The sequence below is a fragment of the Chlamydotis macqueenii genome, chromosome Z (genome assembly GCF_036417535.1).
Source record: "Chlamydotis macqueenii isolate bChlMac1 chromosome Z, bChlMac1.mat, whole genome shotgun sequence".
NCBI lineage: Eukaryota > Metazoa > Chordata > Aves > Otidiformes > Otididae > Chlamydotis > Chlamydotis macqueenii.
In genome coordinates this window covers 49,910,214-49,937,386 of record NC_141593.1, presented here as the reverse complement: position 1 = coordinate 49,937,386, position 27,173 = coordinate 49,910,214, and the positions used below count along the sequence as shown (strand labels likewise).

The following is a 27,173-nucleotide window of genomic DNA, read 5'->3' as shown; positions in this document are numbered from 1 at the left end:
ACCAGTCAGGGCACACGGCCGACAGATCCTGCCGAGCCCGTAGGTTTCCACCAGGGCAGGGTGGACGCGGTAGAGCGACCTGGAGAAGGGCCCTAGGCCCAAGGCCCAGCCCAGCCTCCCGCTGCCTCCCCCTGCGCCGGTAGGTTTCTGACGGTGAACGAGCAAACCCGTGGATTACAGTTCCTCTGGGCCCTGCCGGTACCGGTCACGGGCCTGGGGGCGGAGGGCGGCCCCCTTGCCAGTCCAGCCGCCAGCCCAGCAGCATTCCCAGCAAGCGCATTGCCGCCGCCACGGCCAGCAGCATGGCCCCGCCCTCCGCGCCAGGGGGGGCGACAGCGAGCCACGCCGCCGCTCTGCCCCTGCCGGGGGGCCTCTATGGTTCCGCCGCGCCCCGGAAGCGGCCGTAGGGCGATGGCGGCGGCGGCGGCGGCGCCGCCGGAGCCGGAGGGGAAGGACGATGAGGAGCCAGAGGGCTGCTTCGGGCAGCTGCTGGATGAGGAGGAAGAGGAGGAGGACGCCGGCTGCTTGCTTTACGGGTATGGCCGCAGCGGCGTAGCCCCCGACCGGTCGGGACAGGGCTCCCTCCACCGGGGGCGTCTCCTCGCATCTCGTTATCACGTCGCGTCACGTGGGGGCGTGCTGCGCACGCGCCCCCGGAAGCGGCTCTTGGGGTGGGAAGCAGGATGGCGGAGCTGGGGGCCGGCGACGGGCAGTGGCAGCCGCCCCCGCTGCTGTTGCTGGGGCTGAGGGGCGAGGAGGAGGGCGAGGAGGAGGGCGAGGAGGAGGGCGAGGAGGAGGGCGGTCTTGGCTACGTGCTGATCAGGTACCGGGCGCGCGGGCTGGGCGGAGGAGGAGAGGCTGGGCGGGAAGGTGGGAGTCGGCGGGGAGGCAGGGTGCTGGCTCCCGCCTCAAGGGGTCGGTGGTGGCAGCTGGAACCGAAAGCCTTGGGGTGGAAGAGGCGGCTGCCTGCTGACAGCCCCTGGTGTTACGCACTGCTCAAACCCAAACAAGTCACAGCGTTGCGGCTGTGACAGCCCGAGGGCGGGATGATGGGTTACTTTCCTCTCCCAAGTTGTCTTACAACTGGATATTGGTCGGGTAACGTATGCCAGTACCTCCTTTTCTTGTTCACGTGCTGGTCTGTGTTAGAGACAACAGTACAGTGGCCACTGAGAATGAAGATGTGCTGCTGGACATAGATTTGTGCATGTAGTGGTTTGAGTAGCATTTAAGAAGTGAAACATGTATTTACAGGAACAGGAAGGAATGGGCAGATATTGAACCTGTCCCTCAAAGTGATGGGCCAAGTCCTGTTGTTCAGATCATCTACAGTGAAAAATGTAAGTTTTAAATATGTTCTGCACTGAAAACTTAATGTGGTTAAATTTGTATTTGACCTTAGCTCTGTTAAAGCAAGACTTCATGTTTTGGATAAAATATTTTCTACAGTAACAGTGCGAAGAAATTAATTTAGTATTTATTGTGTTATGGTGGTTGCGTGTGATGTTTTCACCAAGCGTCTCTGAAGTTGAATCTTCACCTGACGTGTTAATAGCCAAGGTTTTATTTTAAAATCATGTGGCTTAAGAGGTAGTATAACAGATAGCCTGGTTCACATAAAAAGGTATTTCTAACCCACAAGTGGAAGAGAGACATATGAAGTTACAGCATCTGGGAAAATAGAGTAAGTATCAAGGAACTTACTGATTGTTTTGGATATTGTTGAGAAGGTGTATTTTTAAGATAATGAGGCTGTGAGCAGCCTGATTTAATTGAAGATGTTCCTGCTTCTTGCAGGGGGGTTGAACTAGGTGATCTTTAAAGGTCCCTTCCAACCCATACTATTCTATGATTCTATAATTTTACAGCTTTTTGGTATACTAATATTGTTTGGCTGTTTCAGTCAACAGTGCTGTCAGAGCAGTACATAGCTATCATTTTAAAGAAGTATATTTAAAGTACATAAAATAGGAAGTGACTTCAAATGATTATTAACCAAATTATTAACGTAATCAGGCCATTATTTCATAGCCTTGGATAAGATGCTGTTATCTATTTAGTTCGAGATGTCTATGATTACTTACGGGCTGTTTTGCATCGGGATGAGAGAAGCGAAAGAGCTTTCAGGCTAACAGCAGATGCCATTGAGTTAAATGCTGCAAACTACACGGCATGGTAAGTGATAATCTTGGGCTGATTTCTATTTTCTGTTGTTTCTATCTATTTGATTGACGACCTCTTATGTCTTTAATAATTTTTTTAATCTAATCAGAGCATAACTAGCTGAGTTTACACAGAGGAGTAGTGTAAACTTCCAGTGAGCTTCTGAAGAAAGCCTTTGTTTGGTGTTTTCCATGTCTCATTTTTATTCAGTGGCTTTCATTCATTTGGCTCTGAGGATGTTATCAATCAAGGTCAAGATTAGCCACCAAAAAGGACGGCTGTTTAAAATTAGATCAGTTACCTGATAATGTGGCCTTGGCAAAATGCTGAAGATGCCCTCAGTTGACTTCAAGAGCGTAAAAGAGCATTATAGGTGCTGTTTCCTGCTAAATAACTGTTTACTTAGTAAATAGTGCAGTTTAGAAGATCTATCAGATTAATTTAGAGTTAGGCAATGAATAAGCACTGAATTTCTGGTATTCAGAGTAGGGCCTTTTAACTCGTGATTGCTAACCAAGTACCTCTTGTACATCTTTATTCCACTAACTTGCATAAAATCAGAAAGTTTATTTTAGGCACATAAGTCATCATTTATATGATGGTACGTCTAGTGTGCGTAGACAAAGGCTAATTTGAAACAAGATTGCTGTGATCTTAGGTGATGTATTGTTATAACCAGTTGTATTCCAGTTCACTGTTCGATAATCGAGTGGCCTTTAACAGACCTGGATATGTGGTTTAGTTTTTTTTGCACTCTTTTTAACTCCATATCTGTTAGAGGAACCATGAAAAAAGGTTCTCTCTGTATTGTCGTCTAAATTTTAGGAAAGCTCTGTTGCAGTGTTTGAATGCTTTACTTTTATACAGGCATTTCCGGAGAGTCCTCCTGCAGTCTTTGGGAAAGGATCTCCATGAGGAACTTAAGTATATTACAGCTATCATTGAAGATCAGCCAAAGAACTACCAAGTCTGGTAAAATCATGTTTACTTTCCAGTTCTGAACATTTTTGCAGATAATTTTGTTTTGTAAATTGTCTAGAATAAGTTGTGATTGTTGATCCTAAAAGTTGTTAAGAGTTGCTTCCTGCATCTACTGCAGTGGCAGTAGTGGAGGAGTTAAATGGAGTTGCATCAGTATCGCTGCCAAAGTCCTCTTTAGCAGTTTGTTCTAAACATATGATTATAACATGCTACAAGGTCTTGTTTTCTTTTAATTTTGATTTTTGAACTGTCAAAATAAGTGACAGATCGAAAAATGATTCATGAAAAGGCAAACAAAGAGACAAATAGGAATTAGTATTTTTTTTTCTTGGAGTTTGCTTACCTGTTGTTTTTTTTTTTTTCCAAGTGGATAGGAAAAGGCCAAACAGTAACATTGTTATTGCTAGAGAAATTATGTAGTATTATAAAATTTTATTCTGCTGAAGAGTTTGGCCATGAGTGTTAAAAGTGGAAACATGTCACTCCAAATAAACATAACTTGCTGCATAACTTGTAGCATTTGTCACTGCTGGTATAATCAAGGGTTTCAGCGAGGCAGGCGCTCCTCTCAAAAACCGCGTTTTGATGGCTCTTGTTACTGCTACACTGTCTGGGTTTGATCCCATAACCAACACAAGCCATCTCCGTCTGCCACACCAAATTCATACTTTCTTCCATTGTACACCAGTTTCTGAGGGATGACACTGATTCGACAGGTTGTACATACGCTGTTAAAACTGGTGCATACAAGGACTGATACAGTATAAGGGAATAATATCTCACCCATCAGGATCTCTGACATTTTGCAACTGTGCATGTCCTCATTGTATCTGATCATCATTGGCTATAGGACTTATGTCATAGTTTAGCCACACTCAGGACCAAGCTACAGAGTGTCTTACTCACTCCCCTCAACCCTCCAGTGGGACAGAGAGGAGAATTGGTAAAGAAAAGGCGGCAAAACTCATGGGTTGGGATGAAACAAAAAATAAATTTAAGAGAAAAAAAAAAAAAAAACAAAACAGAGATGGCAAACAAATATAGTACAATAGCTCACAGCAAATCCCAATGCCCAGTTTCCTCCTGAGTAGCAGGAGACTCCCCTGAGCACCGTTCTCACTTATATACTGAGCATGATGTCAGATGGGATGGAATAGCCCTTTGGCTAGTTTGGGTAAACTTACCCCAGCTGTTGGCTAATTAGTAAACTGTCCCAACTGGGTGCCCCAGCCATAGGGACCACCAGCTCCAGTTCTCCTCCTAGCTCAGGTGAATGTTAACTCTGTCCTAGCCAGAACCAGGACACTGCCATGCCCTCTTTCCCCTTGTGCTGCTTGTGGGGGAAGGAGGTAGAGATAATGTTAAGCCTGGGAAGAGAGAGGGGAGGGAAGAAGTTATCTTCTTCTCTTTCTCATTGTACTGCTTTGACTGCTCGACTCCCCAAGTTGAGTCTGTTTTTCATGTAATGGTAACTTCAAGGATCTCTCCCTGTTGTTATCTCAAACCTTGAGCCTTTTTTCTTCTATTATCTCTCCCTATTCTCTTGGAGGGTGGGGGGAGTGACAGAGAGGCTGTGTAGTCTGGTTCCAAGTGGGGCTAAACTACAACAACTCAATAAATCTTTTTCACACATTAATAAGCCGGTAGCTGCAGCTCCACTATCTCAGGCTCACAAAATCCATGCCAATATGCCTTCCCTACTCTTTTGCTGCGAGATAACTAAAAATCCCCTTAGCTGCCCCATCATTTGTATGAGGGGTCATGCTTCCACCACCTCCTTGTGTTTTAAATCCAGATCAAATTCAAATTCTGTCTCAGAGTCCAAATATTTCCATTCCATTCCTCAGGATCCCATGACCGTTTCATGCTGAGAATGTGAACTTGGGAAATCAAAACCTTACTTTTTCTATATTTGTTCCTTTTTTTTTATTAGAAATACACACTACCAACCGCTCTGCATTATCTTGTAGCTTGTAGCACCTCTCTACTTGAATAGTAATTACTTCCTGTGGCTTTGCGTCTTGTAAAGTCCTGTTTTCCTTTTCCAGTTCTCTCACTCTACTCCATAATGCAACAACTTCATGGTCAAGAGTTCTAAGACCAGATCCTAATCTCCCTGCTAACTTGCAAGTAGAATCTGGTGCCGCTTTCCATGCCAATCCATGCATAGCCATTTCAGTTGTCTGAGGTGTAATCACTGCCTCGTCATCTATGTCAGGCCATGCTTCCAGCAGAGCCACTTTAGCTAGGAAAGTGACCACGGGGCTCCACTGCTCAGTACTGGGCTATCGCGGAATATGGGTAGTCACCATCATGGCCTCCCCAGCCCTCAATCTTTTTGTCAGCCATGGCATGGCTGTTCCTGGATCCTGCCAACTGTGCAAAATGTGTGACATGACACAGAGACGATGCAGGAACAACCACAAAACCACAGATTAAATGCAAAGAGTAAATTCATTTTCATTACTTAACGAACCAGGGGATCTCTGAAGCAACACGCAGGCAGAGGCATGCCAGTGGGGATGCAGAGCTCCGTCCTTGTTAGTAAGAGAGCGCAGATACCAGACCTGCTACTTTTTCACCTGTATACTGGGGATTCTTGCATATGTAGTTTTCCACTGTGCTTTGATCTTTCTCACAGCAGGGCAGGAATCTCAAGCATGTTCAGTAGAGTGTCTCTGAGTTTATCATGGGCCTATGTTATCTAAGCACAGAGGTTCTACTTGTCAAGCACACAGAACTAAACAATGATCTGCATGATATATGTTTTCTAAGTAGTACAGTTGCTACATGCTGTTTTAATACAGACCACACGTTCACAAATCAATTTTAGACTATTCTGAAAATAGTTTCTTCCTCTTGTCATTAGGCATCACAGACGGGTGTTGGTGGAGTGGCTGCAGGATCCATCCCAAGAGCTTGAGTTCATAGCTGACATTCTTAACCAAGACGGCAAAAATTACCATGCATGGCAACACAGACAATGGGTTATTCAGGTACTGTATCCACAGAACTCTTGATTCACTATATATCTGCTCAGGCAGGCATTTGGCACTTTATTTCTTAGGGCTGAAGGGGAGAAAACAATTGCATTTTAATGTGTGGTAGGGGTTAGCTGTAGAGTTGCCTTCTAGGAAGCAAGTTCAAAAAGATCTGTTGTGGGCTGCTTGCTGTTATGTGTGTATATTGAATGGTGAGCTAATGCCATTGTGTGCAGCTGAATAGTGTAGCATTCCTAGTGCGCTCTCCCTTAGTTTTCTTTTAACTTTGTGTTGATTTCTTTAAAAAAGTCTTTGTATCTAATGTTCAGAGAACTTAGGAGCAAGGAGAATGTATTTTTAAAAATAAAAACTTCTGGTTGTGATATTCTCTCTTCCTTCTCTTTCCATAGGAGTTCAAATTATGGGACAATGAACTGGAGTATGTAGACCAGCTTTTGAGAGAAGATGTGCGAAACAACTCTGTTTGGAACCAACGACACTTTGTAATTTTCAACACCACTGGCTATGATGATCCAGCAGTCCTAGACAGAGAAGTCCAGTTAGTAATGCTGTTCATGCTCACATGAAGCATTCTCCATTACATGAAAGCAAAGGAGTACTTTGACAGTCCCTATGGGCTTTTCTTTCCTGGTTTTTAATGCAGTTTTTGGGCTTACTCTCATGGATGGCAGATAAAGTGTTAGTGCATATATAGATGTGTTCAGTACCACTGACTTGTTGAGTAGTACTGAAGCGAGCTATGCTTACCCTGGGCAAGCTATTCTCTTGAATATATCTTCCCACCCTGTTGTTTGTTGTGCAAACAAATCTATCATTTTTTATAGTCAACTAGCTATATTGGAACAACCTGCAGAAAATCTGTGACACTAGAACCACATAAGTTGTTCTGTTCATTAGTATCTTACATTTTACCCCTAGAAGACTTGGAAGGAGAGGCACTCTCAGTGTTGTGCTAAACTGCTGTTTTAATCATACAATAGCCACAATGATTTAAAGATAACATGGTTGTGGATTGTAGGAATAAGAATTGCCTTTTGTGAGGAATTTGATGCAACTGGATAAAAGAAAGGAACTTTCAGGGGTATGTGGTCAGCAGAAAGACAACTACATGTGTCACTTGCCTAGTTTTGAGAAAAAATGAGCTTTGGAAACTGTTTCAAAGTGCTATGTTTGTAACTGAAGATAAACTGGGCTTCTAGCCATTTATTTTACTACTGATGGTGGTAAGGGAAGCTTCCTTGTATGGTTTTCACATCTCAGGTTTTCACAACCCTGCTGATCAGGGTTGATGGTTATGAGAAGATGTTTATCTAAAGTGAAGAAGCAATGAAAAGAAGGTACTGCAGTTTTTTGGAGTCTTTCTTCAGAAGAAAGACTGAGTCTCTGAATAGGTACATTGGTACGTTGTTCCTAGAGGATCCCAGCCCCCACCACCTTTCATGATTGTCTTTTCAAACTGCTGTAAGTTGTACTTCCCTTCTGGTTTATAACTTTCCTGCAGGTTAATAAATCTGAACCATTTCCATTACTTAGGCTTGGATATTTCTAGCTTTTTCTCTCCAGAGGTTAGATCTGACATCCTCCCTTGACCTGTTTATAAGTGATGCGATGCTCAGGATAATTGGATACCATCTTAAGAATCAGACTGTCTAAGGTTAAGACTTCCCAGATGTCATTAGAGAACCATAGTTGGGCTGCTTGTTGCTTGATAAACTCAGTATTTTCCATAGTGACTGCAGGAGATTTAAAAAGGTTTAGAGTTGGTTGGGGATTTTTTTCCCAGTACTGCTTGTAGAACTTTTTATCAGTATCTGCTGTGTCTGAAAATCATCTGAATGCCTGGTTATGCTGGGAAAAGGCAAAAGATAAAGTCTGTTTTGTGAAGAGGAAATGTGGCTTTGCGACTGTATGGCAGGTGCCTCTTATTGCTTTGTTTTTAGTGGAGTTGCCTGACAGCTACTTTAAAAGAAGTGCTGCAGAAGGCTGCGTGAAGTGAAAGCTCAAGTTCTGCCTTTCTGTGGGTTTGCTTAAATGCAGCCTCGTGAAGAAAGTTCTGCAAATAGGTACAGAACATACCACATGTAGTCTTATTAAAATAGCTCACCCCAGCCCATTTCAATCCCTTGTCATTTCAGAGCGTCAAGACACAAATTATTCCTTTAGCATACCAGGAGAGTATATCATGTTGTTTCTTAGAGTTACTGTTCATAATTTTGAGAACTGTTTCATTATTGTAGAAAATGTAGCAAATGGCACACTTCAGAATTTAAGAGTTCTCAAAATGTCTGCCTCTCTGAGACTTGTGGTGATTATATTGCAAGACATTTTTGATCTATGACATAGCTGAAATGGTCTGCAAAAAGACTCTGAAATATAAACTAGAGGGACATGTTTGGGAGCGTCTGAGCATATCCAGGTGATACCTAACTGCATTGTTAGTGGTTGTATTCATGACTTATCTTTTTCTCATAGATATACTCTTGAGATGATCGCAGCAGTGCCACATAATGAGAGCGCTTGGAACTATTTAAAAGGGTGAGGCATCTTTCTCTGTGGGGCAAAGAGGATATCTGTAGAAGATGTCTTATGTCATGCTCTTAACTGGAAAGAGCTTGTTGCTGTTCATTCTAGTGTTGTGTGCGTAAGTGGGCAGGCAAAAACCTCCACAAGAGGTTAATGTATTAACCTAGTTTCTCGGTAACTTTCCACTAAGTTTCTGGCCTTGTAGTTCTTGTGGGAGGATTGCAAGTACTTCTCATGCTTTTAAAAACTTAACCTATAAAGCTACTGGGTTCAAGACCATAGAGTAGGATGTAATGAGCATGCTTTCAGCCTAATTTCTGTTCAGTTGAGCTATACTAGCTTACTACAACATTAAGCTGTGTTACTGCTGCATGCTGCTTACTTTCTGCCTTACTTGTATTTGCACCCTTATTTCAAAACTGATCTCCAAATAAAGGAGTCATAACAAAAATGTAATTCTTCACACCAGATTTCCCAGTGTTATATTTCAAGCCTATTAACCTCTGTTCTAGGATTCTACAGGATCGTGGTCTTTCTAAATATCCAAAGCTGTTAGAGCAACTGTTGAATTTACAGCCCAGCCACAGTTCACCCTTTCTGATTGCCTTTCTTGTGGACATATATGAAGACATGCTTGAAAACCAGTGTGATAACAAAGAAGAAACACTAAACAAGGCATTAGAGGTACGTTTTGAGAGCTTCATTTTGCTTCTCAGGGATGCCATCTGTTGCTCTCTTGTTTTATATCCCAACACAATGAGATTGATTTTCATAAAGAGAACGTGAAAGCCAGATAATCACAAGGTTCTCATGAATTATCTATGAATAATCATAGAATCATAGAACAATTAGGGTTTGAAGGGACCCTCAAGTCTAGTCCAACCCCCCTGCAAGTATCGGGGACATCTCCAACCATATCAGGTTGCTCAGAGTCCCATCCAACCTGGTCTTGAATGTTTCCAGGGATGGGGCATCCACCACCTCTCTGGGCAACCTGCCCCAGTGTTCTACCACCTCCACTGTAAAAAAAAACTTTTTCCTAATGTCTAAATCTCTCCCCCTCTATTTTGAAACCATTACCCCTTGTCCTGTCACAACAGTTACAAAATCACTGTAAGTTTTCTTCCCCTTGTAGTGAAGGAAGGTTTCTAATACTTCCTACAGAAGAAAGATGATATTTGAACAACTGAGGAGTTTCCAGTGCTAACTTTGTAGCATGAAGTGACTGGCAGAATTAGCTTAAAGGCCAGCAGGCACTTGGGAGATGAGTAAGGAATGTCAGGCATCATTTCCTACAGGGAATAAATTACTTCTTGCAATGTTGTGTATCTCACTATGCTTCATATTCGAGAAACTCCTTGCTGTGGTTTGCAGTGTAATTTTTACAGGAACACTCTTCATTCACTGTGGGACAGACTGGAACTCAGTGTAATTAGGGATGCAGTTCTTACCTGGAGTCTCTGTGTTCCAGGATCATTCTTTCTCAATGTTTTTTGCTTTGTTTTGTTCCAGGACCAGAGTGTAAGTAAGTGCAGTTGTACCTCCCAGATTCATGTCCCTTTCTGCTGTTTCACTGTGTTTCACTTCTTCATCTATTTGGGCATGAAAGCTCCTATTTCTCAACTCTGGTTCACTGAGTAAGGCAATGTCATCTGCATAATAAAAGGGAATTGACTAGAACATTTGTAGGCAGTTTTCATACCATATAAATTTTAGACAGCATATCCAGTGGGTAGAGTTGACTTTTACTGCACCTCACTGCTTACCTAGATCAAAATAAAACAAAAATCAGAACATATACCAGCACCAGCTCTAACATGTTGTGACATAAGGTTACTGACTTGCATGGAGAGTCCTTTTGGGACACCCTGCTAAGAGAAAAACCATAAACAAAATATCTCCTGTCAGTCCATGAGGAGTACTGAAGATTCAAGAGTAGGATGTTCCCCTTGTGTTTTGAATGAAGTGGTTTACAGCCTGGTGGATCACTAAAAGACTAACCTTATCAGGAAGTCACAAGTATACTGTACTGTACTACAGGCTGGACAGACTGGGGTCGATGACGAATGGTAGGCACCAAAAGGAGTCCCAAGGGAGCAGTTGCCACTGAAATAGGACTGGAGAGATTCTTGTGCAGAGTCAGATTGGTTGACTATCAGTTGGAATTGACATCAGTTTGAGGCCATTGGACAGTTGTGAATCTGGTGAATAAAACAAGTGTTGCTAAGAAACGTGTTTCTAATACTGGCTGAACCATATATTGTATGCATTTTATAAAGATAATTAAGGGTTCCATGAGCTTTTGGTGTAACACTCTTATCTCCCAATTTTCTTTCATAGTTGTGTGAAATTCTGGCTACAGAAAAAGACACCATCCGAAAAGAATACTGGAGATATTTTGGAAGGTGCCTTAAGGACAAGCACAGCTCAGGCACTGAAAAGAGCACACTGACAGACAAGCAGCAGCAACTGAATATGGAAGAAAACAGTGTTAATCTCTCAAGCTGTTCTAAACCAGTACTAAGTAGAGTCACCAACTAGTTTAAAATCCAGTGTAGTATTCCCCTGGTGAAGAGATATTGCAATGAAAGAGTGGTGGAGAGTGCTGTATAGTCTTGGGTAGCTGCTGCTACTCCTGATAGCTCTAGGTGCAGTCAATAAATATATTAAGGCTTAATTACTGAAATAATAGAATTGTAGGATGGTTTAGGTTGGAAGGGACCTTAGAGATCATCAAGTTCCAACCCCCCTGCCCCAGGCAGGGACACCTTCAACTAGATCATGTTGCTCCAAGCCCCAAGCCCCATCCAACCTGGCCTTGAACGCTTCCAGGGCATCCACAGCTTCTCTGGGCAACCTGTTCCAGTGCCTGACCATCTGAAAAGAGCCAAGTAAAGAGTTTATTTCCTAATAATAAATACATAAAGCTATAGCTGCTATTTATAAGGCACTAAACCAATTTCTCATGCACTGGCTTATCCGCTCATAGTTCCTAACACAGTCACATCAGATGCTGCAGTAATGACTGCAGGTAACTTAGCTGTAATGGATGTAAAGTAACGTACTTCTGGTTAGTTACCTGGAGAAGCAAAGGCTCTGGGGAGACCTTATAGCAGCCTTGCAGAACCTAAAGGGGGTCTATAAGAAAGCTGGAGAGGAACTTTTGACAAGGGTGTGTAGTTACAGGACAAGGGGTAATGGCTTTAAACAGAAAGAGGGTAGATTTAGATTAGATATAAGGAATAAATTATTTACAGTGAGGGTTGTAAGGCGCTGCACAGGATGCACTGCAAGGGATGTGTGTACTTGTACAAGAAAAACTGCTGCTTCTGCCCTGTTTTCAGTAAGTGGTTGTTGTAAGCTGTGTTCTTGGCATAGAGTTTTTGTCTGATAGGAAGTATTTTCTTGGAGATGACCATAAAGTGAACAAATAAATACTATTATTTATTCCCTAATATGAACACTCTTTCTGATACTAAACATTAAAAGCTGCTTCTGTAATTAAACTGTAGTGGGGTTTATTTTAAATGCCTGAAATACATTAATGTGTTCTTTAAATTTAAAACAACTCACAAGGAGTGGAATTAATGTGTCATAGAATCATAGAATAGTTTGGGTTGGAAGGAACCTTTAAAGTTCATCTAGTCCAGCCCACCTGCGAGGAGCAGGGACATCTTCAACCAGATCAGGTTGCTCAGAGCCCCATCCAACCTGGCCTTGAACGTTTCCAGGGATGGGGCATCCACCACTTCTCTGGGCAACCTGTTCCAGAGTTGTACCACCTTAATTGTGAAAAGTTTTTTCCTAATGTCTAATCTGAATCTACTTTCATCTATTTTAAAACAATTACTCCTTGTCCTATTGCAACAGGCCCTGCTGAAGAGTTTCTCCCCATCCTTCCTGTAGGCCCCCTTTAGGTACTGGAAGGCTGCTACAAGGTCTCTCTGGAGCCTTCTGTTCTTCAGGCTGAACAGCCCCCACTCTCTTAGCTTGTCCTCATAGCAGAGTGATCCAGCCCTCTGATCATCTTCGTGGCCCTCTGGACTCGTTCCAACAGGTCCACATCCTGCTTATGTTGGGCGCTCCAGAGCTGGATGCAGTACTCCAGGTGGGGTCTCACGAGAGCAGAGTAGAGGGGCAGAATCACCTCCCTTGACCTGCTGGTCACGCTCCTCTTGATGCAGCCCAGTATGCGGTCTTCTCTTACAATGAGAGGGACTTTACTCCCCCAGTCCCTGTCTTGCGGTCCATCCAGTTGAGAGGTGTGGGAAGAGGGGTCACCAGTGAAGACTGAGGCAAAAAAGTCCATTGAGTGCCACAGCCTTTTCCTCATCTGTTATTACTAGATCACCAGTCTTGCCTATTGTGGGGGTGTACTTTCTTTGACCTTCATTTTCTGGCTGACAATATATGAAAGCTATATAATTTTTAGAGGGTTTTTTTTGCTTTCCCAGCAATAGAGAAAACATTTTTACAGAGCATTACAGAGCTCATTTACACATGAGCTTTTAAAGTGGACATGAACTTAAAACTTTTGGAGATTTGTTACTTGCTTTTTCCCTTTTGTTATTTTTTTTAAACCACATTTGCAGCTCCAGTATAGAACAGAAAGTGTATGTTCCTACTCCCATTAATTGTTCCTGATTGAAACTACTTTAAATATGGAGTACTGATCAGACAGGGTGTTCAAGGTCTTCAGGACAAAGTAATATTTGCCACTGCCAGTCAAAAAAGCTCAGAGAGATAGAACAGGCAAAAGCAATTCTTAAAATAATCAATGAAGAGGGAGCAGAATTTTGCTTCAGCGTATGGTGGTGGTACCAAGTTCCTGTATCTTTCATAAACAAAATTCAGACGGCACTTGGAGTAAGGCAGAGTATTCTTTATAGATACTGGCATGAATTTCAGAGAAAACTCATCCCAGGGTAAAATGATGAACAGTGTCCACTGAGACAGGGTATTTTGGGATGTGACCTCTTAGTCACCTGTGGTCTGAGGAAAGATCTTAAGATTCAGCCCTGTTGTGCTTCTATGTCAAGAATGGTGGGATCCTCTGACAAGATTCTTAAACGATTTTCTTATGATGTGGTCAGCTTAGGGCCATCTCATGCTTGAAAATTATGTCTAGAAGTAATCAGTAGAGAGTCATCTTCTGACAAGCTTAATAGGGTTTTATACTGGGTATAGAAGCATAGTGATATTTGCAAGGATAATGCCACTTCTGAGCTAAGTTTACCAATGAAGGAATAATCAGGTATGTATTCAAACAGAAGCATATGTGGAGGCTCTGAGCAACCTGATCTAGTTGAAGATGTCCCTGCTCCTTGCAGGGGGGTTGGGCTAGATGACCTTTAAAGGTCCTTTCCAACCCTAACCATTCTATGATTCTGTAGTATTTCATCTCATGTAAAACAAATTTGTGACCAAACAAATCATGCAAATCCTAAGAAAACACCATGCTGGAGGATAATTATGTTTTAACAGAAATGTTTGTTTTTCTTTAAAATGTTTGTGTTTACTGTCATTCAGACTACGAGGAAGCCCTAAAATTATCTTCAAAAGGCAGCTCAGTTCTGTGGTCGTCAGCCATACTCAGAAATACTGATCTGACAGAGCTGGGAAAATGACAGGCTGCCCAGCCAGGTTGCAACTGCAGCTACCAAGCCTTTAATTTTAAAATTGTGTCTAAGACAGAATCTTTCTCATGGTAGTGGGAGCTTGACAAAATGTATGAGCTATAGAGAGAAAGATCTTACATTAGGAAGTGTTAGATGACTTCAACCTGTAGGCATTGGTACTGACTGCCTATGATAAGGGGAAATGCCAAACTGATTTATCCCAAGGGTTCATCTGTACAAGAAAATTTAACTGTTGTTACTGATTGTGTGTAGAGATGTGACTCTTGTGTACAGTTTTATTACCAAAGAGCTGTGCCTAAATGGAAAACTGTATTGGTACAACTGTCCCTTGTAAATCAGTGTAATTGGAACATTCAGTGGAGTACGGAGAATTATTAAAGCATGTGAAATAATTTCCTATTTCTGCTTTCATCAGAGGCTGATGTTCTTGCATTGGTCTAGCTGTGTCTGTCTGTCTGTCTGTCTAAGCTGTTACTGACTTCCACCTTATTGTCTCTGCAACTTGGCTGACAAAACAGTGCACAAGTCCTTCCTAATCGATTCAGTACAAAACCACCTCAGCTAGCACAAAGTGCTTGTATCAGTTGCTGTTTGCTGAGGCAGATTACGAGCATGCTGTTCAGCTGGACCTTCTGTGGGAGCAGTATCCTCCAGCAGGGAAGCAGTGAGGTTTCTAATCACTCCTACCACACGAGACACTTCTGTCCAAGTGCTAGCAGGCAATTAATGCAGTCCAGTAGTGTCAAGGGACTTATGGAGTGATGGCTCCCTACAAGAGAACAAAATGCCTTCAATGCCTGTGGCTTTAGAACAAAGGGGTAAGGGAACAACATCAAGTCATGCTGTGGAGTCATCCCTTACAGGCTCACACAGAGGCTTTGCAAATGCTTGTCAACTTGCCTATGTGCAAGTTCAAAATAGGCAGGGGAGACACTGCAGCTGTGGTTTTCCTGCCCTGTGCACGCAAATGGAGAGAGAATATCTTTATTAAAACACCCTGAGCCACATGTCATAGATGCTGTCCCAGGTATGGCATGGTGGATACAATGATAGGGAAAATGCACCTCAGAGTAGCTCACACACTTTTCTGAACATCAGTGCCTTCTGCATGTTACTGACATTGTAGGATAAGGTGTGTGCTTTGCACTTTCTATTACAAGCATGGTTTTAGTTTATTACCCCTGTGGCTTTTAAGTTGGCAGCAGATTTCCCTAGTGTATCTTCTGCTTACGACAGATTGATTTGGAGAACTTGGGTAAGATGATATTTGGCTGAGTTTTGGCAAGCCTGTTAATGTGGCAGTATGGCATTTTACTTCTAGTCCTCAGGTGTCAAATATCCTTCAATATTTAGTTTTTCTTGTAAATAAACATGTCTATTAAATATCTCAAGTTGAAAACATATTATCTCTCTTCAAGGCTGTACTGTCAGGGTTTTGGTACAATGTATTCTAACAGCACTTGAATGTAAGAAATGCATTATTTTTGTCCTATAACTGGTCCTTTCCAGAATCCCTGTCAGTCTGGACTGGTCTGTTTAATTCTGCTCATGAATAACATTGCCATTTTAAAGTACTTTGTATACATCTACGTGAGTACACTCTGTATGGGTGCCTACTCAATACAGGCGAACAGTGTACAAAATCTGAAGCAGAGAATAGAAATCTCTAAAGTAGACATATCATTTGTTTTTCTCCACAAGATGTTATCTAATGCCTAAGTGTTCAAACAAGGATAATCTGTACCTAGCAGAAGTCACAGTATAAAAGTGACATGGTCATTTTCTCTCTTCATCCCTTCTCTACTCTTAGCATCCTTTTATCTTAACAAAGCCATCACTTGGCTTTAGAACATACACCCTTTGGACACAACACTTTTTGAAAATTAGGAGCCTATTCCTGGACAAGAAGTGGTGCTGTTGACACTGTTGAGAGAGGAGCATGTTTGCAGGTTCTGGGCCTCCCTGTGGCTGCTCTGAAAATAATACATTACTTTTCTGCTGCTAGAGTGGGCCCTGGATTTGCAGGAAAGGGAAAAAAAGAAGCAAAATAAAGAGCATTGTAAGTATGTAAAGAGGCATACAAGTGTCTGTATGTAAGCATTCAGGACCAGACTGCCAACATCAAAGGTTCACACACTTATTAGGTTTCTACAAGTACTGAAGAGCTAATAGAAGCTTTGCCAAATTTAGCTAGGAACCCCACCTTAGGATGTCTAGATGTCTACATCAGCTCTCCTATATAAGCTCCTTGTGGCTAGGACTCTGTGCTCCATTACGTTTGTCACCCATCACTGTTCCTCAGGAAGCCATGGGATATAAGCCAACCTAAGATTTTAGCCTTGGGGAATTAAAATCCTCGTTGTGTCATTTTTTCACTGCTGCACAGTGGGGAAAGTGGATGTTAATCGCTAGATGGCACTGTGAAATCCACCCAAATTCACTCTGCCAGCTATGCTTAGGCAAGCAGAGGTGTAACTAGGACAACTCTTTCTCCACGCAACACCACTAATTTCACACCTGCTAATTAAACACGAAAAGGCAGCTGCTTGGTAAGTCAATAAATAGCAACACAGAGGGCTCAAGCACAACTATTCTGGGAGGGGCTAAATGGTTAGCTTCACTAAGAATTGTTGGTGTTAATTGGAGAGAAATTTTTCATTAACTGAAACGATGTCTCCTCTGACACTGGACACCTTGTACCAGATCTGGACTCTGTTGAGTCTTGGTGTACTAAAATAACCGCGTGACTAAAATCCTCTGCTCAGAGCATGGGTTTGTGGTGAGTTTACACCTTTTGAAGACGTGCCTCCAGTCAGAGTGCTACATGCACCTTCATGAGTTGGTACCTTAAAGCCAGCCTTGTTATGGTAAGTTTCTCTGGTCCCTTGTAATGAAGTGCTGGCTATTGCTGGCTGTGAATATGGACTGCAGGACAAGAGGACCTGCTCCTGCTTCTTGGAAGTTAGAGGAAGACTTGGGCCTAATTGACAAAATTGTGCTGTTGCAGGTCCAAAAGCGGTTGTATTGCTCATCAGGAAGCAGGACCAAGGACTTTGGTGAAGAAGGGCAAACAGACCTTTCTTCCTCATCCACTGCTTTGTCAAAACTGAGTCTTGTGGATTGTCACCACCGTGCAGGGCTTTTAAGTGAATGAAGAGATGCTACGTGTAACTTTATCCAAGTCAGCTTGAGCTGCTTCTTAAATATGTATGGGACTAAGCTGCAAGACATGCTTCCATGGGTAGAATGCTAGCTCTGGTGCCTCTGCCCTTATCTGAAATGGCTGGGTGACAGGTGTAATGCTGCCCTATCAGTACTGCTCATGAGCTGTCATCTTTCCACCACAGAAGAGGTCTTGCTGTGCTTGGGCTTCTCCTTCTTTTGGGTTTGTGTTGATTGGTATAGGTGTATTTGGTTAATTACGTCAGTGGTTTCCTGATGTGTCCTGTCTGTTGTTCAAGTTATCTCTTCAACCAACCCAAGAACAGCTGCTTTGGAAGGAGGAAAAGAAAAGGAAAAGGGAACTGTGTTTGTATTGTTGATGTGCATCCCCTGTCTTTCCCCTTCTGCCACAGCCTGTCACCAGGACAAGAAGGTAGCAGGTACATAACTGTCTTCCCTTTTCAGAGCTAGGGTGCGTATGCACATCTGTTCCTTCTCTAGCTTCCAGGCACATAATAAATGTGAGTTTTATTCCTAGTTTTACTAGAGGACAGTGAGAACACAATCTCCCTGTACATCATAGCATATTGTGCTTGCTGGCTCTGCTGGCTGCTTCTTGCACTGGCAGTTTCTTTGCTGCAAAATGAGCCAAAATGACCATTTGGAGGTACCCACAGCCCAGGTGCGTGGCCATTGTGGAGGGAGTCCAGGCATATAACTCTTTGCAGCACTGTGCCAGGACTCTGCTACCAGTTGAGTGGTAGTGCCAATGATCTTGCTAATTTGTTTTAGTTGTTTTAGGTCTAGCCTGCAAAAACCCTGAGCTCAGCTGAAGGCTACAATACAAGGAAAGAGTGTTCAGTATTTTAATTGGGCAAATGAAAACCAGAAACATCTTTTTTTTAAAAAAAACACACATTTTCAACCGTAAATGTTGATCATTCTCTAACTGCAACATTAAAAACTTGTAAATTTAGAAAAGAAAACTTCTTGGCTTCTGACATTCAGAGAGAAAATGTATGAGAGATTTGTTTTAGGCAAGATCTAATATTTTGTTAGAAGGGGATGTCTGCACAAAACCCCAAAAGCTGGATGAGTTCTGCTTGTCATTAGCAGTGTCTCAAGTATAGCTAAGTCCCTCTTGGAGCTGAAATTTTCTCATGTCATTGTGGAAGGAAGGGGAATATAAGGGATGACTGAGTCTAGGGCAATCCAAAATCACTACTCATGCATCACTAATAACAGCTAAAAATACTACAGCAAATGATTTCAGGAGAGGCACCTGCTGCTGAACAGAGCCATCTAGCACACCCAGCATTTCTGTGCATGTGCAGTAAGAGTAGTGCCTTACCTCCAGGTTAGTCTGTATTGACTTTCTCATTTCTTTTTTTAATTGCTAATACACTGGCGGCTCTGTGCTTGTCTGAGCTATGAAGGCTAAAATTTATAGGGAGAGGAGAGGAAGAGAAAAATGAGATATAACCCATTTTACTGTAGGATTGCTACTCAACAGCCATTGCCAGGACATGACCCTCATTCCACGGGCTTTATATCCCATGCTGCCAGCTTTCAGCTGTCACTTTATAGCATGGGTTTTTTACAGCAGAAACCACATGTGCTTATATGTTTGAAAACACTTGGTGTACACAGAGATGTTCCCACCTCCAACAAATGCTAGTATCTCTGTCACTTTAGGAGTTACACCTGCTTTCTGTTCCTCAGCTTCATGCCTGCATAGCAGATACAAGCAGTGCAAGGCAGTGCTTTTCTACACTTTGCCATGCTGCACTTGAGCTGGGTAGGTAGTGCTGGAGTTGATGAGATTCTGCAGTCACTTCTAGAGGGACCCTTTGCTCACAAGGGTCCTTATGGAAAAGGACCTAACCATGAAGGCCCTCTGTGACCCTCAGCAAGTCTTGGGCCTGTTGTGGAGACTGAGATATGTGACTTCATTGTACCATCTCATCATAGCATCCCACCCATCACATGATTCCAGCAAGTGAGTTGAGAGGTCTAGGCATAAGACAGCAGTCGGCTTAAATTTTAGTGAAATCGATGTGTGTAGATCTAAATTACGCTTTGCAAAGAGCAGCTTGTCTCCTGTATCAGATGGCAGCATCCTCTGTAAGAATAGGCACGGAACAGCACTCAAAAAGGTCAAATAGGGTCACTCAGTGATTTGAATTTGTAGGGAACTTGCCTAAGTGTGGGTATTTTTTTTGAAAGAGGGTGGGGATAGCAAAGAAGAAAAGGGCAGGAAAAAACAGAGGATAATAAAAACGTAGCTCATAGCCTGAACCAGTATTGTAGCATGGCCCTGAGAAATGTGCATAAAATAGATCTGAGCAGCAAGGGAAACAGTGTTTATGGTGATGAGCAGATATTGTTTTATTTGTTTCCTCCTGCTTGCAGAAAGAGGGCTTTGTAAATAAACAAGATACATCCTTGATATATCCTCCTTGCTGGAACAGTGCTTGGGACACGGTGTTTCTGATTCCTTCACAGGGAATGGAGTAAAACCAGCAATGTTTGTGGTTATCAAGTAGAGGAATATCAATTGGTTCAGCAGTAACCTCCAAAGGAACAGTAATACTAATTTCAATAAACGATAAATTCTTTTTTCTTTGTCCTCTTCTGACAGAGAGTGAGATGGAATTTGGAGAATTTTTTAAAGCTGTTTCTATTTCCTAGTACACTGTGACTTAGGTCCTACAAGAACAGCGTGCCTACTGGAACCATGCCATTACAAGGGTATCTGGTCCATTTGGAATATTTTTTAAGAGGACAGAATGCTTTCATGAATTTTCAGTGTTTGTTTTGGCTCAAGTTCTTCGTGGTTTTGTTAGTGAGGGGGGGCCTAAGGTGGTAGCTTCTGTAGGAAACTGCTAGAAGCTGCTCCCCTTTGTTCAGGGGACTTGGCCAGGCCTAGGGCGGACCCACTGCTGGCCAAGGCCGAGCCGATTGGTAGCAGAATGTCCCGTGGGAACGCCTCTGCGATAACGTATTTAAGAAGGGGAAAACAGAAAAAAAAAAAAAAAGAGAGAAGAGAAGATGTGAAGAAGCTGAGCGGGGGCAGAGGCGCAGAGGGGGAGGCGCACGCCTCATGGGCCTTGCAGGCCTCACCCTCTGGCCTCTCGCCAGGCAGCCGACTGGGCCCGACTGGGGCCAACCCGGCTGCAAGAAGTGGAGAGGAGATGAGAAGTGAATAAGATGTAAAAAAGATCCTGAGAGACATCTACCAGCCTGTTGTGAGGAACGGCTGCAGATGCCAAGGTCAGTTCAGAAGGAGGGGGAGGAGTAATGCGGCTCCTGGCCAAGATTCCCCTGCAGCCTGTGGTGACAACCATGGTGGAGCAGGCTGTCCCCCTGCAGCCCATGGAGGTCCACGGAGGGGCAGAGATCCACTTGGAGCCCGTAAAAGACCCTGGACCAGGGGAGGTGGATGCCTGAAGGCAGCTGTGGCCCGAGGAGGGCCCGCTGGGACAGCTGTTCTAGAGGGACTGCACCTGTGGAAGAGATGACCCACGCCGGAGCAGTTCCACAAAGGACTGTGGCCCGTGGGAGGGACCCCACGATGGAGCAGGGGAGGAATGTGAGGAGTTCTTCCCCTGACCATGAAGCAGCGGCGTGAAACAACGTATGATGAACTGACCGCAACCCCCATTCCCTCTTCCCCCCCTGTGCCGCTCGGCGGGGGTGGAAGGTAGTAGAGATAATGTTAAGCTTGGGAAGAGAGAGGGGTGGATGGAGGTTATCTTGTTCTCTGTCTCATTATCCTGCTATTTGTAGTAATAAATGAATAGTTTTCCCCAAGTCGAGTCTGTTTTGCCCGTGACGGTAACTTTAAGGATTTCTCCCTGTCCTTATCTCAAATCTCGAGCCATTTTTCTTATATTTTCTCTCCCTGTTCTCTCGGAAGGTGGGGGGAGTGAGAGAGAGACTGCGTAGTCTGGTCCTGATCGGGGCTGAACTACGACAAGGTTTGATCAGAAAAGTAGGAGAGAAAGAGGTAGCTGGGGCACTTTTAGCTTTATATTAACATCTGGTATCATAACCAACATAAAAAAAAAACCTGACTGCTGAGAAGGATGAGAGCTCTCAGTAGTGAAGGACAGATCTGGGATAACCTCTGAATCCAAAGTGAAGCGGTCTGGAGAGGTGAGGAGATTGACAAGACAATCCCTAGTTTTGCCCAAGTCCAGATGTATTTGCTGATGGAAAAGAGAAGCAACATATTTCTGTGCAGTACCTGCATGCGTATTTCTGACTATGTACAAGTACTGATCAGCTTAACCTCTTCATGGCACCTGTCTGGCTTCCAAAAAGATCTTTGGAACATGCAAAATCTGTTAGAGATGGCTTGGGGAGAAGGCAGTAGTTTCACAGTATGTGCAGATGAGTATGGGGATGCTACTGCTCAGGGAAGATGGCAGATGTGACACCTACACCTGGACTGTATGTCTAAAAAATGGACAGCTTCTGCCACTGCTGGATGCCAGTAAAGTATGGGCATAGCAGTGTAGCATTTGCATTGCACATCCTAGCCGTGCCCAGTATTCAAAAGGAGGAGTTATAGTAAAATTTTAAACTGATGATGAGCATTTTATAGCATATTTAGTTGTGCTTAGCTCAGTTTAGCTCCAAGGCCAAATACAGTTCCCACAAGAGGGATGTCTCTGCTAAAAATTCAAGCCCTGCTCCCTTCCAGTGGGATGCTTGTACTCCATTGCAAAAGACCTAAATAAGGCCCACTAAGCAAAGCCATCTGATATTCCTGATGAGGCCAAGTTTGCTTGTGCTGTTCCCCAGTACTTTAGCTACTTCAAGCTGGATTGTGAGACACCGTTAGTAGGCCTGGGAACGTGGAAGAATTCAGTTCACAGGAAGCATTTATGTGGAAATACCATTTCCTTTCTAGCATCCAGCCACAGGAGTGCCAGAACCTTTCTGTTTTTTGGTCTGTTATCCTGGCAGAACAGATGTCCTTGGCGCAGATGCCAAAACAAAAGAAGGTAAGTATGCAAAGTTCTTCCAGGTCTTTCCTTGCAAGTCAGAAAGCAGCAAGACTGTCTTTCTCTCATTCGAAAAGCTTTCTTTACAGATCATGCTGAACACAGCCAATAAGCAGCTCTGTATCACACTGAATGACTATGGAGCAAGAGGCAGAAAAGCAGCACTTAGAAAAGAAAGTGTAGTGAGAGGCCCTGATGTGTACCAGTGTACAAATTTAATATTTGAGCATGTATGCAATCACAGTTCCGTATTTATCTTATGATGACCAGACTGATCCAAGCAACTGATTTATGCAACTTTTATACCACTGTGGTGACAACATATCTTACGTCCAAGTGTGAAACTGAACCATCAAACTGACAAGGAGCTAGTGTTGCAGGTAGTGAGGCGCACAACCTTGATAACAAGTCCAAGCAAAGTGAAGCAGAGATCACTTCCTCAAATGGATGAAGCCTCGTAGGGATAGAACTCTAACAAGTAAAAAAACTATTTGAGTGGGCTTTTCAGTAGCCCACCTTTACAAAGAGGTGAAAGATTTCAAGGAGATTAATGGACTAGGTGGCTCCTAATGTAATAGTTTTATGTCTTAGGAGCTCTGCTCTATGATGACACTATTCAGTTTATTATCCAAACTTGTCCGGCTCCACTCCAGACACTGAGCCCTTTTACAGTGGCAGGGCGAGGAACCACCACTCTGCATAGCACCATAAAGATGCCATACAAGCATCTCTTCCCTATTTCAGAGGATTTTACTACTTCCAGGCACAAATTTTATCGTATTATGATTTCATGTTGGGAAAATTAATGAACTTGTTTCTCACTGTGGCTTATACAATGGTCTAATTAGCAACAAGATCTGGGTCTCTAATCCCTTGTTTGGCTTTAATCTTGACTGTCCTTGGTTAAGTAAATTTTCATTTCTGAGCTTGCATTTACCCATCAGAAAAAAAACCTAATGTTGAATTTTTTTTCCTCACAGCTTTATAGGAACTCTCACCTATGGGTTATTCTGCTGCACAGGAGAGAAAGAATGAGAAACCTGATTATGGCAGGCTCTCCCCTCAGAGACAAAAGGATTCATCCACACCAGAACTTTATAAAACTCACTAAAATCTTTCTTTCTCATTCTGCCTGTGGAATAACAGCATGTGGGTTTGAGAAACAATATTGTTCAAAACAAGGGCAGCATAGGTTATTAATTATACTACAGGCTGGTCAGCCTCACCTCTGTGTCTAGCAAGGTCATGAAGCAGATTCTCCTGGAAACTGTGCTAGGGCACATGGAGAGCAAGGAGATGATTGCTGACAGCCAACATGGCTTCAGTAAGAGCAGATCATGCCTGACTAATTTGGTGGCCTTCTGTGACGGGGTTACAGCACTGGTGGACAAGGGATGAGCAAGTGATGTCATCTACCTGGACTTGTGCAAGGCAGTTGACACTCTTCTGCACAACATCCTTCTCTCTAAACTGGAGAGATGTAGGTTTGATAGACGGACCACTTAGTGGATAAGGAATTGGCTGGACGGCCACAGTCAGAGAGTGGTGGTCAATGGCTCAATGTCTAGGTGGAGACCGGTGATGAGTGGTGTTCCTCAGGGGTCCATATTGGGCCCAGTCCTGCTTAACATCTTTGTTGGCGACATGGGCAGTGGGATAGAGTGCACCCTCAGCAAGTTCACCAACGACACCAAGCTGTGTGGTGCAGTCGACATGCTGGAGGGAAGGGATGCCATCCAGAGGGACCTTGACAGGCTGGAGAGGTGGGCTTGTGCAAACCTCATGAAGTTTGACGAGGCCAAGTGCAAGGTCCTGCATGTGGGTTGGGGCAATCCCAGGCACAAATACAGGCTGGGTGGAGAATGGATTGAGAGCAGCCCTGAGGAGAAGGACTTTCGGCGTGTTGGTTGATGAGAAGCTCAACATGAGCCAACAATGCATGCCTGCAGCCCAGAAAGCCAACAGCATACTGGGTTACATAAAAAGGAGCATGGCCAGCAGGTCAAGGGAGGTGATTCTGCCCTTCTACTCCGCTCTTGTGAGACCCCACCTGGAGTACTGCATCCAGCTCTTGAGCCCCCAACATAAGAAGGATGTGGACCTGTTGGAATGAGTCCAGAGGAGGGCCACGAAGATGATCAGAGGGCTGGATCACTCTGCTGAGAGGACAGGCTGAGAGACTTGGGGCTGTTCAGCCTGGAGGACAGAAAGCTCCAGAGAGACCTTGTAGCAGCCTTCCAGTACCTAAAGGGGGCCTACAGGAAAGACGGGGAGAAACTCTTCAGCAGGGCCTGTTGCAATAGGACAAGAGGTAATGGTTTTAAAATAGAAGAAGGTAAATTCAGATTAGACATCAGGAAAAAAATTTTTTACAATGTCGTGGAACAGTGGAACAGGTTGCCCAGAGAGGTGGTAGATGCCCCATCCCTGGAAACGTTCAAGGCCAGGTTGGACAGGGCTCTGAGCAACCTGATCTAGTTGAAGATGTCCCTGGAACTTGATGATCTCTAAGGTCCCTTCCAACCCTAACTATTCTATGATTCTATGATTCTATGAATTATCAAGTTAATGCTAAGAAGATAAGAACATTTTCTACTGGTGGCCATGACCTTGTAAAAGACTTTCAAATTCTGCTATGCACCTCCTTCCACACTCAGTGAGTTGCCACATGCTCATCTCTGGGAGCCTGGGCATGTTACATCTGCAGTATTTGCTATGTTTGCAGAGGAGGTAATCAGCAAAATTCCCAAAAAGGATATAACACAGGTGCATTTTACATACTATTACATATACAGGCATATTCTAATATGATTCCAAAAGTACCAAGGCTTTTATCTATATTGTCTTATTGGATATAGATACTGCCCTTAAGGCAATAAAATAGTACATAATAACAGGATTACAGTTTTCATTTTAGAGTCAAGCCTACAAAGACTGCGGGATTCTGCTTGGCTGCCATGGGCACTAGGGGTGTTTCAGGAAAGACGCGTGCTGACGGGCTCACCAGTGTGTGCTCCACCATGTGCACTCAAGATACCCATGTAAATAACACTTAGAGGCAGGAAAGGTTATTAAACCATTTTGCAACTGAAGCATGGAGATATGAGATGATTAGGCTAAGGTCTTCCATGACCAAAGACTGAATCTTCCAAGTCCCAGTGAAACACCTGAGTTGCAGTCTGTATTTTACTAGGTGCATGGGCAGAAGCTCCTGTGGGAGGCTGCTCTGCCAGAAACAGGACAAAACTGAGCACAGGCCAACAAAGCATCATAGTGCTCAGAGTGAGGCAGTTATGTACACAGGGAACCGCAGTCTTGCACAGAGACAAGATATTGCTAGCCAGCTGAGCTACCACCTTGCAAGATTGCTTGCTTTTCCAGGGGCTGAAAGATAACATCAGCCAAGAGCACCTGATGGTCTGTATTTTGCATCTGGCTGAGACAACTGCCATTTGCATTAAAAATGCCGGTGCTAAAATAAAGTAGTAGGACACACATGACCCACTGCCTCACTCTATGCACTGCTGCTGTGAAGTACGGACACAGCTTTGCCTCCAGAATGATCTTTGGGAAACCACTTCCATAGTTTGGTAGGGAGTTTTACAACAGTTGTAGATTTCACTTCAGTTTCTTGTCATCTGTGTTGTGCTTCTTGCAAACTCCTTGCAGGATCACTAACTCTTCCCTTGCTTTCCGAAGCAGCGAAGCCATTGGCTCCTGTCAGTCAAAATGACCTCCAGTTTCTCCTACAGCTTATCCAACACAGAGGTGAAAATGCCTACAACCCACTGGACTTTTAGACAGACTGGATCCAGGTTACCCTCTCAGTAGGCACCATGTTTGTGAAACTGTATGTGGCCAAGGGAAAGACAGAAGTGAAGCAGGTGGCATGGGTACAGGGGAGAGAAGTGTGCACACACATATAAGGGTGAGAAACATAGGCCATAAAATAGAACTGGCCTGGGAGGGAGATGGTGCAAGGAATGAGGTTAGCACTTCCTCCTTTCAACACTGCAGCTTGATGCTTAGGCCACTCTGGTGTGTGGTCTCTCACAGCCTTGGAAACAGACTCCTGAGGAGGTACTTCACCAACATGAATGTACAAGTATTGCAGGGCTGGGGCAGATGTATGGGGTCTATGGCATAAGATGGTGGAGAAGATAGAGGCAGAGATAAAAGATGGAGGAATGCCATGAGCAGGGTAGGAGATAAAAACTTAGAGGAAAATGAAGGCACGTGGGAGTAGCATGGACAGAGAAGGTGAGGGAGATGGTGCTATTCAGGATGAAATCTGGGGGAAAGGTCAGAAAGTCTGAGTAAGAAAGGCAGCAAAGAATCAGGCCACTTGATGTACGTACTCTGTACACCTGAACCAGGGAAGGAACTCAGCCATGTTGCAGGTTTTTTACTCATCTCAAGATCACCCTGCTTTTGTGACAGGGCAGGAAGCAACCGTGACGGGACAAAACTATTTCACGGCGTGCAGAGATCCAGACACTGGTCCGGAGGCTGATAACACATGGCACGCTGGGCCTTCGCCGCCTTCTCCTTCTTCTTCCCCCCGCGCTGGAGCCTGACCAGAGGACGCTTCTAGCAGGAGCACTCTGCAGGCCTGCGAAAGGGGTAAAAATAAGAAGAGAATCAACCGTCTGCCAGCCCTAGAGCCCGCGGCGAGCCGTTCCCCAAACACG

At 43.8% G+C, this 27,173-nt stretch overlaps 1 protein-coding gene and 1 long non-coding RNA gene across 2 annotated transcripts; one reads left to right on the top strand and one right to left on the bottom strand.

Annotated features, from left to right (window-relative positions):
- The first annotated feature begins 375 nt into the window (after window positions 1-375).
- On the top strand, window positions 376-14,561 carry FNTA (farnesyltransferase, CAAX box, subunit alpha). The gene is made up of 9 exons (XM_086771232.1): window positions 376-536; window positions 1,255-1,340; window positions 2,061-2,175; window positions 3,031-3,135; window positions 6,014-6,140; window positions 6,536-6,684; window positions 8,619-8,681; window positions 9,182-9,353; window positions 11,010-14,561. The coding sequence occupies exons 1-9, from the start codon at window positions 376-378 to the stop codon at window positions 11,208-11,210; spliced, it is 1,179 nt and encodes a 392-aa protein (XP_086627358.1). The 3' UTR covers window positions 11,211-14,561.
- Window positions 9,594-27,090, bottom strand: LOC147596331 (uncharacterized). The gene is made up of 3 exons (XR_015261500.1): window positions 26,841-27,090; window positions 10,671-10,870; window positions 9,594-10,435 (listed from the first exon to the last, which is right to left on the bottom strand). It is a non-coding gene; the product is annotated as an uncharacterized LOC147596331 (long non-coding RNA).
- Between the last annotated feature and the right edge of the window lie 83 nt (window positions 27,091-27,173).

Coding starts and splice junctions, on each gene's coding strand:
- FNTA (XM_086771232.1), top strand. CDS start 376: ATGGTTCCGCCGCGCCCCGGAAGCGGCCGTAGGGCGATGGCGGCGGCG. Junction 537..1,254: donor GCCGGCTGCTTGCTTTACGG/GTATGGCCGCAG, acceptor ATGTATTTACAG/GAACAGGAAGGAATGGGCAG. Junction 3,136..6,013: donor CCAAAGAACTACCAAGTCTG/GTAAAATCATGT, acceptor TCTTGTCATTAG/GCATCACAGACGGGTGTTGG.